This window comes from Vulpes lagopus, chromosome 1, assembly GCF_018345385.1.
Source record: "Vulpes lagopus strain Blue_001 chromosome 1, ASM1834538v1, whole genome shotgun sequence".
NCBI lineage: Eukaryota > Metazoa > Chordata > Mammalia > Carnivora > Canidae > Vulpes > Vulpes lagopus.
The window spans coordinates 147,261,296-147,276,510 of NC_054824.1; the positions used below are offsets into that span (position 1 = coordinate 147,261,296).

At 45.8% G+C, this 15,215-nt stretch overlaps 1 protein-coding gene across 1 annotated transcript; it reads right to left on the reverse strand.

Moving 5' to 3' along the window:
- Positions 1 to 1,100: 1,100 nt before the first annotated feature.
- On the reverse strand, positions 1,101 to 13,917 carry SDE2 (SDE2 telomere maintenance homolog). The gene is made up of 7 exons (XM_041725323.1): positions 13,748 to 13,917; positions 7,415 to 7,532; positions 5,888 to 5,999; positions 5,380 to 5,549; positions 4,126 to 4,240; positions 1,974 to 2,478; positions 1,101 to 1,435 (listed from the first exon to the last, which is right to left on the reverse strand). Exons 1-7 carry the CDS (start codon positions 13,865 to 13,867, stop codon positions 1,214 to 1,216), a joined length of 1,362 nt encoding a protein of 453 aa, XP_041581257.1. The 5' UTR covers positions 13,868 to 13,917; the 3' UTR covers positions 1,101 to 1,213.
- Between the last annotated feature and the right edge of the window lie 1,298 nt (positions 13,918 to 15,215).

Below are 15,215 nucleotides of genomic sequence, written 5' to 3' on the forward strand. Positions count from 1 at the left end.
AACATTGATAGAATTAAACTATCAATAACAAGATATTTAGGGAAAAAAAACAGACATCTGCTAATTAGGCCATATACTTCTAGATAATCGACTTCTAGATAATCGACCCACGGGTCAAGGAAGAATTCACAAGGAAATTAGAAAACATTTACAACTGTTCATGAAGACACAACATATTAAAATTTTTTGAGATGCAGCTAAAGCAGTGCTTAAAGAAAAATGTGTAACTTTAAACACTTGTATTAGAAATAAGTCAAGATCATGACCTATAACCTACCTTAAGATAAAGAAAAGAGCAAAGTAAATCTGCACTAAGTAGAAGAAAGTTAATGATAAAGAGCAGAAATCAATGAAACTGCAAAAGTTGAGAAAAATGAACAAAGCCAAAAGTCAGTTCTTTGAAAATCAGATCAACAAAACCAATACACCCCTGGCTAGACTCATTGGGGAAAAGAATAAACAGCAACTACCGGTCCCAGAATGAAAAAGCAGTTAGCACCACAGCTCCCAAAGATGCTACAAGAATGAGGGACACCTGTGAATCACCTTATGTCCGCAAACCTAACAACTGGGATCAAACGAATACACTTCTCAAAAATTTAGCTGACCTTTCAATAACGTGAGGGTTAGAAGCATCAATCCCCAAGCAGCCAAAAATCTGTGACTTCTGACACCCCCAAAAATGTAACTATGAAGAGGTGACTGTGCCCTGGGAGCCCAAGTGATGACATCAAGTCAAACACATATTCTCTGTGTTCTATGTATTATATATTGCGTTCTTACAAGAAAGTGAACTAGACAAAAGAAAACATTATTGAGAAAACCACAAACACTGCCAGTACCATACTGTATTTCTTGAAAACAAAAAAAAAAATCCATGTAAGTGGACTCCTGCTAACCAGTTGTTCTAACTGGTGATGTTCAAGGGGCAACTGTATAACTTCCCTAAATCACACATGACGAAAGCAAAAATCTGAATATCCCTATATTTATTAAATTAAATCTGTTATAAAAAAAAAAAATCCCACAAAGAAAACTGCAGGCCCAGATGGTTTCACACATTAACTCCATAAATACAATAATAAAAAATATAGTCAGAATTGGGTCATTAAAAAGTCAGCTTTAATATCAACTGAATAATGGCCAAGAGTCAACATTATGCAGGCTACAAATGCTAGACTATAAACACATAGGAAACCAGCTCCAATGAAACTCATTTCTTCTTCCCCTTCAAAGGCTTGGCGAACAGAGCAGGGTCAATCTGTTCCCTTGTCAGTCCCCTGACAGAGAAGAGTCTCGCTGCCCGCTCCTGCAGGGTGCCCCCACATTTCAGTCCCAAGGCCATCAGTTCACACTTGAGCCTGTCCAAACCCAGTGCCTCCATCTCAGCTACAGAGCTGAATGCCAGCAGATCAATCGTGTCCTGACCGGGATCCTGAGAGAGGAAAAAAAAAAAAAAAAAGAAAGAAAGAAAGAAAATATTCAAAACAGGCTCTTCCTCTTTAAGACTTTCCTTAGCTGTCAACTACATTCCATCTGACAAGGAATTTTCAGTTCCTGGGAGGCTCAGGCAGTAAAGCATCTGCCTTGGCTCAATCATGATACCCAGGTCCTGGGATCGAGCCCTGTGTCGGGCTCCCTGCTCAGTGGGTAAACTACACCCATTAAGCTCTTACGGATATCCACCCCAATTCAGATATTAAAACGTGATCAATGTGTGGCTTAGAACTGATAAAATATGGAACCAAAGCTGCCACCTAGAGGCAAAAAAATGACATACATTTCAAAGTTTAAAAGGCAAAAAACAAAAGGACTTTTGGGGGGATAAGGCAAGCTTCACCCTTGTCTGTACTTCTGGTTATTAAACAAACCGGCCCACTCGGCAGGTGATAGGGAAAGCACGTTAAGGACTCACTGAGGAACTATAGCCATTAAGCTGCCTGGCTCTGGACATGGACCCCCAAACTACTTACTGTGCTTCCTGACTGGCTTCCCTCCAGGCTGGCAAGGGGGGCGCTTTCCCTGCCCTCTCCAGGCGCAGCCTCCACAGCTCTGTCCCTGCCAGCCATCTCCAACTGCTTTAGCTCCCTGGTCGCTCCAGGGCCTGTGGCCTCATCTTCCTTGGGCTCTTCACCTTCTGTCCCCCTCTCCTCCTGGCTTTTCTCCTTTTCCACGGCCATCGTCTCATCCACACGACTCTCGGCAGAGCTCTGCTCCAATCTGGCACACCTGCCTGCGGAGACAGTATGCCCAGAGCCTGTCCCTGGGGTCGGCGGTGGCTCCAGGGACCGAGAGGCTGCACTCGGCACACTTGCCCCTGGACAGTGGTGGGAGGACCCGGCTGCCAGCTCCATGTCATCACGGCCGCCGTCTAGAGCCTGCGGGCTCATTCCCGAAGTACTAGGAGCTTCTTCCCCATCATCATCCGAGGTCTCTGAGCTGGACTCCTCTGCCGTCTGCAGTCCATCCATGCCCAACCTGCCAGAAGCGACACAGGCTTAACACCACTCCACTGCCTCTATGCTGAACAGTCAGGGTTTGTCTGGGGAACGGACTGTGTCAGCATCAGAGTATCTGCTCATTTGAGGTGGAAAGGAGCTAAGTTTTAGGAAAAGATATTCAGAGGTATAAACGGGGAGAAGAAATTCAGTGAGCTTGGAACCAATCATCCCAAAGATCCAACAGGGACTCCTCTATAAAGATGTGAATCTCTCTCATTTTTAAGATTTTATTTACTTATTTGAGAAAGAGAGAGAGAGAAAAAAGCACAAGCAGGGGGAGAGGGAAAGGGAAAAGCAGGCTCCCTGCTAAGAAGGGAACCCCACGGGGGGCTAGGTATCAGGACCTTGAGATGATGACCTGAGCCGAAGGCAGACGTTCAATTAACTGAGCCACCTGGGGACCCCAGAGGTTGTGACTCTCTTCAAGTAAAACTGATTCTGCCTAAAGCTCTTTTTCCTATCTTGTACAAATCTCAAGTGTTAGAAATGTAGCTAAAATAACAAACCGTTAAAATCCTTTTTCGTTCACAATTACCCCAAATGGGAAACTACCCAAACTATCAACAGGACATGGATAAACAAACACTATGATACTTGTGAACAGAAAGGAACAAAAGCATTGAGACATAATACTAGCCACGGATTTCAAAAGCATTGCGCGGAGAGACTCCAGACACAAAGGGCTGTAGGACATTCTGGAAAACACAAAACCATCAGATCACATAGCACAGTAGTATCAGAGCATGCCGGGGCAGGGGAACAGGAATTAATTGCAAAGGTGCAACTGTTAGTGAAATGGAAAAATTCAGTATCTTGATTTTAATGGCGGTTAAATGTGACTGTCTTTCTCAAAACTCACAGAGCTCTTCAATGAGAAAATATGAATTTTAGTGCACATAAATTACATCTCAATAAACCTGACTTAACTCTCTCCCAACCTCACACAATCCAACTACCTTTTCTCTCAAGAACACTTACTTCCTATTTCAAGATTCTATGCTAGACTCTCAGTTACAGGATCTTTAATTAATAATTATTTTTCTGTCCCCAAAGCAGAGGCCAGCAAGAAAGCAAGATCCATCTGGAGGTCATTTTCTAGAACTTGGCCCAAGGGAACTGAGCTAGTAACCGGAGAACCAAGTGGGAAGGGCGGGAGCGCTACCAGAATGATGGCCAAGAAAAGGCACCATTGTGCTTCTCAGCTGCAAGTACAAAAGTGGTCAGAGAGAGGTCTAGCCATGGCCGCAGACCTCAGTAACAACCGTGAAAAACCACGGAGAAGACAAAACGATCTGGAAAGTGAAAAGTGCAGCCAAGGCTCTACCTAGAAATTCTGAAAGTTAAATCCTTCAACACTAGAGAGTAATTCAAGGATAAAGTGATTTTTCTGTGATCTTTCACTGTAAGAAAAAAACCATCCTTTAGATTCCATTCCTGGCACTCAAGGCAGAAACCAGTAGTAGTGTGTACAGTGTGACAGCTATGGAGAACTGAGAACTAAAGCACTCTGGAAATTTCTGAGCTCCCATCAAACCTTACTTTAAAAAGTGTTTATATCAGATAGGCAAGAGGAAGCGTGCCGGTCCACATAAATCTCTTTGGGATGAAAAGGAAGCACACTTACCAAAAGCACTTCCTTTTCCCTGCTCTGGCTCCTCTGTCTGCTTTTGATTTGTTGGGTCTTTTCCGACTCTCACCAGTCTCTGCCGACACCATCTTGCTGGAGGCAGCCTGCATGCCTAACCAGAAATTTTCACAACTCAGTTACGCTATAGAAAGTATAATTAAAGACATAAACTGTATGGATTACAAATGTAGCTGCATTGCAATCTAAAGCTCCAGTTCTAAATTTCTTAACATACCAAAATTTAAAATGGCTAAGATGAGATTCAACTTCATTTTACACAGATTCAAAGTAATGAGCATTCTGGCTCTGGAACCAAGTTTTGAAAATACCAATACCCAATCTGTAGCTCTGAGACTGACGGGTGCATACCTGGCCTCCCCAAACCAGACGGTCCATCCCTTTGTACTCGCTACTTGTGTATTATTAAATCATAACCTCTGATTGAAAGGATTCCTTATTATTCAACTGAATCCACAAGAGCTCTAGCATAATGCTAAATAAAAGTTAAATAAAAATTAATAACAATCATTCTCATTAAAAATCATTTAGGGATGCCTATGTAGCTCAGTGGTTGAGCGTCTGCCTTTGGCCCAGGGCATGATCCTGGGGTCCTGGGATCGAGTCCCGCATCGGGCCTCCATGGGGAGCCTGCTTCTCCCTCTGCGTATGTCTCTGCCCACTCTCTGTGTCTTTCATGAATAAATAAAACCTTTTTAAAATTAATTAATTATTTAATTAAATAAAAACCGTTTTTTAAAAATGGACCTAAAAAAAAAAATGGACTTGAAACTAGATGCAAGTATGTTGAGGTGTAAACACTTCCTGCAGGCTTGGCAACACCTAGCACAAGTGTTCTCATCTGCCTGCGCACCCCTAGATTTCAGGAGTCAAATACATCACATTCTGTGTGAGTGTGTGCTCTTTCTTTCCTGGGATATAAGGCATACTGTTTATTATTTTGAAAGATTTTATTTTAGAGAGTGCGCACAGGTACACACAGGAGGCAGAGCAGAGGGAGAGGAATAAGCCGACTCCCTGAGCACAGAGTCTGAGATCATGACCTGAGCAGAAACCAAGAGTCAGACGCTCAACTGACTAAGCCATCTGGGTGCCCTCATATTGTTTATTACTGAGGGGAGAGGTTCCACGACTTTCATCCACTCCTCAGAGGTCTGTAACCCGAGACTCCAGGAGTACCCTTTGTATGCAGCGAGCAACAATGTAGCTTCAGCAAGGAACTGTCACTCTCACCTTTGAGGACAGAGTCCTCCAAGCGTTCAGCCATCTCATGGCACTGCTGCTGGTACGCCCGGCTGGTAAAGCAGGGCCTGGGCTCTGCAAGCTTCCGCTGCAGGCGCTCCAAGCGCTTCTGCTCCTTTTCAGCCTCTCGCTCAGCTTGCTGTTTCACCCACTCAGCCATCCTAGGACAGGAGAGACACGGAACTGACCAGACATATCACACACATGCTTGTTTATATGTGAGGAGTTCCCCTCCCACACCCATGGACGAATCCACATTGTCCTGCACATACTGTGATATTCCTTCAGAAAGGTGAGCCACACTTATCATAGGCGCCCTGTGACGGACCCCTAAAACCCGACAGGAATTATTAAACTACAGAGAGAGCTAAGGCCGATAACAATGAGCTAGAGCGCTAATCTTTTAAGTCCACATTTCGATATGCATGGCCTGTGTACAATCACCACCGGCAGCAAAGTGTGTTGTTGTCTTTGAAGAAATTAACAGTGGGCAGCTTACGCTTTTTCATGGTTGACATCTCGTAGCCTCCTTCCACTGAGGTCCCGGCAAGCTTCTCGATTGGTTGTCTTCTCAATCTGAGCACCAAGTGCACGGAGCATAGATCCAAACCCTGGGCAAATATATTTGGAGAAAGCAGTTTAAAAAGGGTTCAAGAAAAGAAAAAAAAATAAAAAATAAAAAATAAAAAGGGTTCAAGGATTGATAAATACCAAATTTGTGGAAATGCTATTATACCTCAAGATTAAAAATGATCTCTTTGGGGAGGGGAGCCTGGGTAGCTCAGTTGGTTAAGCATCTGACTCTTGGTTTTGGTTCAGGGTCTCGAGATCAAGCTGCTCATTGGGCTCCAAGAGAAGTCTAAAATTTCCCTCTCCCTCGCCCTCTGCCCTGTGTGCAGGCAGGCTTGTGCGTGCACAGTCTCTAAAATAAATCTTAAAAAAAAATTTTTTTTTCTCTTTTCTTTCTTTCTTTTTTTTAAAGAAAGGGACATCAAGATTCTACGCAGATATCAAAGGTACAAGTACGATAAACCAGGGGCGCCAGGGTGGTTCAGTGGTTGAGCGTCTGCCTTTGGCTCAGGTCAGGATCCCGGGGTCCTAGGATCGAGTCCTGCATTAGGCACTCTGCAGGGAGCCCGCTTCTCCCTCTGCCTATGTCTCTGCCTTTCTCTCTCATGAATAAATAAATAAAATCTTAAAAAAAAAAAAATGAGAAACCTGATTCAACCTCATGCATTTTGCTCTGTCTCTACAGAGCATACATACTGTCTCTACACCACTGGGATATCTTAAAGGGTTTAACCCAATGCCAGAGATTCCAAGATTAATAACTTAAAAAAAATCTTTTTATGGTGAGATTTTGCAGTGAGTTTCAAAGCAAAAGCAATTTTAAGTTGTCCCTAATGAGCTTTCTTCTTATTGACAGAATTTCAAACAAGAGGATGATTATAATGTGCGATGCCAGTTCTCTGAACACCAAATCAAGTCACTGTGAATTCTGAGAAAGCTTTGGGATGACACATTAGTGCATCAGGAGAAATACCCAGGACTGCCCATATTCAGTGTTTGCTCTTTTAGTTTCTCTTCTCTATTCTTAGAGAATAGTGTTCATGTAACAAGGATCTTAACCTACCCTAATCTATAAATGGCTGTATTCCACAGGCTGGCTTTAGTCCTCTCTGGGAACTAGACAAAATCTTGCTAAAGCAGAAGATTTAATTGTTTTAACACTCTTTCTTCCACAAGCTGGACAGAATGATCGTTTTTCTTCATCTAATCTTCCCCCAAAGTTTCAGAACCTACCTGCCTAAGAGCTATCCTGCTTCTGAAGGCAGAAATTATAATCAGACAATATATTCCTCAAAAACAATAAAAGAAAGTACTCAGAACTAGGAAAGTAAAGAAAGGATTTCATAAGGCAAAATAAGAATGGCATACTCCAGAGGCCCAGAAGTGCGTTAATTTCCTCCATAGAGCTAGAGACTGCAACTGTAATATATGGCAGCCACAAATATGCGCGTCCTACCTCCTTTTCCACCGAAGAGCCTGGGTTCCAAACTATAAACCGCGCCATGCTGCACTCTGTCGTTGGCATCAACAAGTGATCCATTGCACTTCACAAAAAAGCATTCCACTGGAACAGCCTAGAGACAAGGTTGGAATTTTTAAATGAGACGACACAAGCTTCCTGCAGGAGCCTTGCCTATCATGTCTTTATTACTCCAGTTATAAGCAGACAGCATGTGTTCCATTAGTATTTGTTGAACTGAATACCCAAAGAAAAAAAAAGTCATGTCAGAGGATTTATTCAGGGTATGACTTTTTTTCTAACACCTCATCATGATACGCACAAGAATTTTTTGTCTTTCGGGCAAAAATTAAGAACTGCTCTCTTCTCCTCTGACAGGAAAACAGAGTCAAGGTAGAAAATTAGACAGGGTTCAGACCCAGTAACTCTGCAAGTCCCTTTTCCTCTCGTTTTTGTTTTAAACAAGTAATATCAAGTTGCGCGAGTTTAAAAGTGACAATACACCTTCTGAAAAGTGTAGGTAAGAACGAGCAGGGGGAGGGAAGGAGACGACGGTATGATCTTTGTACACCTATATATAAGCTTTAACAGGTGGAGGGTCAGCTGGCAGCAGTACTTTTCTGCCCATGTTCCCGAGTTACAGCAGAAGCCCCATCTGTGTATTTCAAATTTTCTCAGATCAAATGATGAATATAAGATATAAAACCTAAGTCTTGGGCAGCCCAGGTGGCTCAGCAGTTTGGCACCGCCTTCGGCCCAGGGCCTGATCCTGGAGACCCAGGATCGAGTCCCACGTCATGTTCCCTGCATGGAGCCTGCTTCTCCCTCTGCCTGTGTCTCTGACTCTCTTTCTCTCCTCTCTGTGTATTCTCATGAATAAATAAAATCTTAAAAAAAAAAAAAAAAAAAACTAACCTTTCTAAACAAGTTTCTGATGCTGTAAAAAAGACAATGGAAGAGTATTCTCCAAAGTTATATGGAACTTGAGAGATACACAATTAACCTATAATATCAGGAATGAGGAGATCTACACACTAACAGAAAGGAGAAACGCACAACTGCCATCTTTCCGAAGTAGACACAATGAACATTCGTTCTGAACCATATCACATGGCCGTTTCAACAGGACCCGTCCATTCAGTCAACAAATATTAATGAAGTCCCGACTATTTGCCAGGTACTTTTCAAGCACTGTAATACTGTAATGAATAATCCAGTGAATACAGACCCTGTTCACAGAGCTTCCATTCTACTGGGGAAAGACAGGGAAAGAATAAGTGATACAATGGCCAGTGGTGATAAGCAGAGTAAAGGGGACACCAGATGTGGATGGGTACGCCAGTAATCTATCTTACATATACTGTTAGTCAAGAAAAGCCTCTCTGATCAAGAGACATTTTAGCAGAGAATTTACAAAAGGAAGAGAACAAGCCACATGGCTCTCTGGGGGAAGAGCATTTCAGAGGCAAAACAAATGCAAAGCGAGGCAGCAGAAACGAGCCAAGAGTATTCATGGAACTGTAACACCACCAACATGGCTGGAAGAAGTCTGCCAAAGGGGAATGAGAAGGCCTGAAAAGCCACTGTAAGAACTTCAGGCTTCACTCTGAAAAAAGCCACTGCAGAGTCTGGAACAGATTGAGAGTAGAGTTATATTCTTAAAGGATCACTCTAGCTGCTAAATTGGAAATAAAACTATAGAAGCAGAGACATCAGTGACATCGGCTACTGTGACAACCCAGGTGAGCAATGAAAGCCATCTGTATCGGGGTAGTGGCAAAAGGGGATGAAGAACAGGGTGGGGGGCCCTAAGGCTCTGGAGGTGGGCAGTGAGAGCCACAGAGCAATGAGAGAAGGGGAAATAGAGTTGCCATTTGTTAAAGAGTGAGAAGCACCTTTCGGGTACCAGTCTCATTTAGGATGTGTTCCTTTGAGTGGTCTAATAGCCACATGAAGATGCTGAATAACCTGATGGGTACACAAGTCTGCAGTTTGGGTACAAGGTCTGGGCTGGAGCTTTACATTTGGAAGAGGTCAGCATGCCGATGGTACTCACAGCCCTGAAAATGAAGGATACGTCCTGCATGACGGAAGAGACACTGGAATGAAGATCAAACACTCAACTCCAGCCAATCCATGATTCAGAGCTCAGGAGACGGGCAGAAAGTAGCAGGAGAAACTGGAAGGGAGGTTAATGAGGTGGAAGAGAACTGAGGGTGACGTGTGGACACAGTGAGCAAAGTATGCCAATGTCCGGGTGTGCCCAAAGATGCTGACAGGCCAAGAGAGAGGAGGCCTGGAAACCAATGATCGGGTATGACAACACAGAAGATGCTGACATGCATTACAGGAGGTGGTCTGCTGGAGTGACGGGAACAAAAGCCCGACTGGAGTGGGCTCTAGAGAAGTTTTCTGTTCAAGGATATTTTCTATAAAAAAATTTAAAAAAAAAAAAAAGAAAGAAAAGAAAAGGAGGCGACATCTGGAAGGAATGTGGGCTCAAGTGTGCACACTGGTGGGAATGATCCAGGAGAAAGGAAAGGCACTGGGAAGTGCAGAGGAGATAGAACTGATGCTAAATATGGCCAAGGAGACAGGGTACAGTGCAAAGCAGAAGCTAATCGTAACTCATCTGTAATGACTGGTTATCCACAGTAATGGACGAAGAGAGGGCCAAATGTATGACAACGAGGTAGGGCACTGGTGTGAGGATAAGGACTCTGTCTCTTGACTGCACCAAATATAAAGTATGGGCCTGGAGATGGGAGAAGCACCAGAGATTTTAAGAGAGAAGAGATCAAAGAGTCACACAGGAGAGTGAGAGCAATGAACCTTGGCACTACTTCCTAATCTTTCCACACCGTGGTGTACAGAAGACAATCGGGGTGACACAGGGAAATGAACAAAGCTGCTGTAGCACCCCCAGATTCTGCCCAGCTGTGCAAATGCTGCAGGGATCAATATTCTCAGCAGTCCTTCTACCCAATGGAAGCCCACCCTGGCCTGGGACTACAGAGTAGAAGGGCCAAGCATTACGATGGTCAGTGTTTGTGAATTTATGGTCAGACTGATTTGTGTGATTGGTTTCCCTAGCCCAGTCACTGCCTGCATGGCGGGGGTGAGGGGGGTGAGGGGGGTGGGGGGGGTGGGGGGGTGGGACACAGGTAGATTTAACTTGACTATAGAGTTTTCCCAGGCAAACATGCTAGCAGGAGAGAAGAGCCAAGGAGCTCAGCCTACATGCAATTAACAGGAAGGTCTATTATCTGTAAAACACTGTCCACTTTTAAGAATTATACAAGATTAAATGAGATATGTAATATACCTCATGTTTGTTTTATGTTTATGAATGAAAAGCAGGGGATCCCTGGGTGGCGCAGCGGTTTGGCGCCTGCCTTTGGCCCAGGGCGCGATCCTGGAGACCCGGGATCGAATCCCACGTCAGGCTCCCGGTGCATGGAGCCTGCTTCTCTCTCTGCCTGTGTCTCTGCCTCTCTCTCTCTCTCTCTCTCTCTCTATCATGAATAAATAAATAAAATCTTTAAAAAAAAAATGAATGAAAAGCAACCTTAGTTTCTCTTATTTTCTATCTACCAAGTATTTCTAACATTCTAAACAACTTTTTTTTCTAAATAACTTTAAAAGACATTAATGTGAAGACAGAAAAATTATATACACCGTACTTCATTTCCAAACAGAACTACTTATTAAACAAGACAACTGATCAACAAAATTGCACTTTCTACTTGTTAAGATTCTTATCAATAATCACTAGCAGAAAAAAAGGACAAAGAACACTTAGAATCAACTTAAGGGTCTTTCACCATTTGTGTATTATAAAGTACTTCAAGCACAAATTATTGTGCTAATCTTAGCCCAATCAACTCAAGGCCACCAGAGATAAATGTATAGTTCACCAAAGTCAAATTTACTGGCTCACTGCAACAAGGGAAGGGCGGGGGGGACTGCAGACAAGAGGAATCATGCAGTGTCTCAGCACCAACAAAAAACAATTAGTATAGGATTTGGGGCAAGGGTGGAGGTTTATGTGAAATTTAAACAAAAGTGGTTTTGAGGGGCTCAAAACAAAGCAGAGCTTTGTAAAAGGGGCAACATCAGGTCTAGACTGTGAAGCAGATTGGATCCAGACCCCCATTTCCTTAGAAACCACAAAATTAAGATAAACGTGGAATGTTGTGTTCAGAAACTCCTAATCTGACTCTCTGCACCTGGGCTGCAAATCAAGCATGCTGTCTCTGTATCAAAGTGACTTAGAGGGCAGCCCTGGTGGCTCAGCAGTTTAGTGCTGCCTGCAGCCCAGGGTGTGATCCTGGAGACGGGGATTGAGTCCCATGTCGGGCTCCCTGCATGGAGCCTGCTTCTCCCTCTGCCTGTGTCTCTGTCTCGCATGAATAAATAAATAAAATCTTAAAAAAAAAAAAAAAAAGTGACTTAGTCTCAAGGCAAGAGCGGGATGCTTAATCTTCACTGATAAAATTTCAAACAGCAAAGACCCTTGTAGTATGTAATTTTCCAGATCAATGTTTCTTAGTGAATCAGAAAGCAGTACACTTCCAAGAGAGTCATTGTAACATTTTACAACTGCACCATGTCAAAAGAAATACTGTTTCCTATTAACTTGGCAGTTGGCTCTATTTGTGTCTTTTATCCTAGCCTGAAGAACAGCAGGGCAGATTTATACTTTTTCAGTGGACACAACACTGACCTCATCTCATCAGAATAATTTTGTTTTAAAAAGAATGTTGTGGGATCCCTGGGTGGCGCAGCGGTTTAGCGCCTGCCTTTGTCCCAGGGCACGATCCTGGAGACCCGGGATCGAATCCCACGTCGGGCTCCCGGTGCATGGAGCCTGCTTCTCCCTCTGCCTGTGTCTCTGCCTCTCTCTCTCTTTCTCTCTCTCTCTCTCTCTCTGTGTGACTATCATAAATAAATAAAAAATTAAAAAAAAAAAAAAAAGAATGTTGTGGACTTGAGCTATTTTAATTTCTTCCAGTATCTCACAGGATACCCTTTTGAAAATTTCTTGTTTCCGTTCACATATGTTATGGTCCTATCTCTTGAGCACCTGACTGAAGCATCCATTTATATTTCTTCCTTGTATTTTAAAATTATTTTTTTTCTGGGGCACCTGGGTGGCTCAGCGGTTGAGCATCTGCCTCTGGCTCAGGTAGTGATCCCAGGGTCCTGGGATCATGTCTACATCAGGCTCCCTGCAGGGAACCTACTTCTCCCTCTGCCTATGTCTCTGCCTCTCTGTTACTCTCATGATGAACAACAACAACAAAAAAAAATTAAATATTTTTTTCCAATACTTCCCATAATTAAGATCCTATTTTTTTCTGGTCATTTTGGACCAACAGTCATTGAGATAAAGGCTTATTTTCAGAGATATTAAAATCCATCTACTTTGTAAAATATTTCCCCTACCCAGATGGTCAAAAACAGTTCTGACAGTTTTTAGACTCCACTGTAGAGTGGAAACACACATGGGGAAGCTGAAAAACATATTTGCAAAGACGGGATGCCTTTTCATGGAACCGGTCCAAATAAAGATTCGGCTTAAAGTGCGGTGTTAACATGTTGTAAGCCTATAAATAACAAGCAGAAAAGCGAGCCTGGAGAAACACGGATAAAGTGAGCTTATAAAGAAAAACAGACTAGTAGGTCAAGTGCCAAATTTAAAATTAGATTCGGGGAGACCACCAAATTGTTTAGATAACCGAACAGGTGTGACGTCTCACGGCTGGTGGAAGCTCGCTTACTGGGTACTTCACTCAACCACACAGGTAACTCTGGGAGTCCACGGCAGGTTTTCAGAAACGTGTACGGACACATGTGGCCTTCAGACGATCCGTGGAAACACCTAAAGGACAGGACGCGCGTGTGCGCGCTCGGCCCCGACCTGAGCCGGAGGAGCCCCCCGCCCCACCCGTCATCCTCCGGCCCAGGCCCGGGTGTGCAGACGCTCCTCCAGGTCGGAGCTAACGGGGCTGACCAGTGGACGACATGCACGTCATACAAGCCCGGGATGGATGCACGAACACGAGAGAGGAGCCCGACAAGTCATCCGACAGCGGGCCCAGGGTCCCCGTGCGCCCACCCGGAGCGGGACCGAGCACCGGCGAGCCGCGGAGCTGCGGGCCCTTCCGCCACCCCCGACACGAAAGCAAGCAAGGCCCCAGCATCAGTGGGAAGCCCCTCAAAGCTGGGGAGCCCTCCGACTCAAACACGGAGAGCCCCCAGGTAGAGGCGCGGCCCCGGCCGGCCGGCTCCTCACCCCATCCCGCCCGCCAGGAAGCGCGACCTCACCTGATCCCGGCAGTGTCGGCGGACCACTTCCTGGACGGACCACCGGGCCGAGGCACAGCGCACCGCCTGGCACCCGAAGCCGGGGCCGCGAACCCACACCAGCGGCGCGGCCTCCGCCATCTCGACGAGCTCCCGGACCGCGAGCTCCCGGCACAGCCCCGGCCACTCCCTCGGCGCGTCTGGATGGCGTCACGAGGCCTTCCGCGCCCCGCCCCTCCGCTTCCGCTCGCCCCGCCTCTCCCCCTCCCCTGGGGCCGGTCACGTGAGCCGGGTGCCCGCGCCGCGCAGGCGGGGGAGGGGAACAGGAAGGGCTGGCGGCGGCCGATAAGGCAGCGCCGCGCGAGGGCGAGGCGTTGCTAGGAAACGCTGCTGGGCGGGGCTCGGGGGACCGCGTATAAAAGGCTGGCGCGGGGCCGGCTTGGGAGCGTTCTGGCCGCGCGCGATAAGGCCGAGGCCCCGCTGAGTCCCTGGCCCCGCGCGGTTACGTTGGGGTCGCGGAGGGTCGAGCTCGAAGGAGCCGCGCTCGCGAGCGCGGAGAGGCCTCCTAGGCCCGGGCCCCGGAGCGGCCGCCGGGGCTCTCCTCCTTTTTCTCCTCCCTGGTCTCCGCTGGCCGCGCGCAGTGCCTGCTTCCTCCTCCCGCCGGGGAGGGGGCCTGGGCGGGGGCGGGGGCGCCGGCCCGCAGCCTCTGTTCTCGCTGGGACGGCACTCGGCCGAGGAGAGGCCACGTCCCCTACCTGGGAGGCCGAGGCCTGTGAAGGGGGGGCTTCGGACGGTGGTCTGGGCTTCGCTCGCCGTGCGGGGGCGGGGGGCGCAGGCAGGCCCTGCAGGCGACCCCGTGCAGCCCGCGCCGGCTCTGTCCGCCTCGGCCCGGAGCGAGCCGCCTCCGGGGGTCCCAGCCCCAGGCCTCTTTGTTTATGCACGATTTCTTCTTTCTTGGGGTTGTTTTGTTTGTTTGTTTTTCATGGCTATTTCAAAGGGCTGAGGGCTTCCCCTCCTACGAGAAACCAGACAAAAGAGCGGTTGAGCTTCACACAACATTTTTACTTCGGTGATTTGTACTTTAATTAGTCCTTGTTAGTTAGGAAAGTCAACGTCATTTAGTATTAGCCTGGCGTCTCATCCTCCTAAAGCCTCATGTCCGGATGAAATCGTTCGCTATCTCTGTTGCATTTAAATCCCTGTTATTAAAAAAATTCTAAGTATTGAACAGGCATTGCCATTTAAAATAGGAAATAACTTGTTACTACGTATTGTATTTTCAGAGATAGATATTTACTGAGCAAACAATACATAAGGCGTTCTTCAACTTTTACACTGAGCCATAGCACCATGATGTACACTGGGTAGAAGTCAAATAAATATTAATTGGATATGCGATGAATTACTAAGGTAGTCAAATTATTCCCAATGTACATCCGAAGAAATCTATTTCGCAGCAGTAGAACTACTTTATATCCTAAAAATGCAG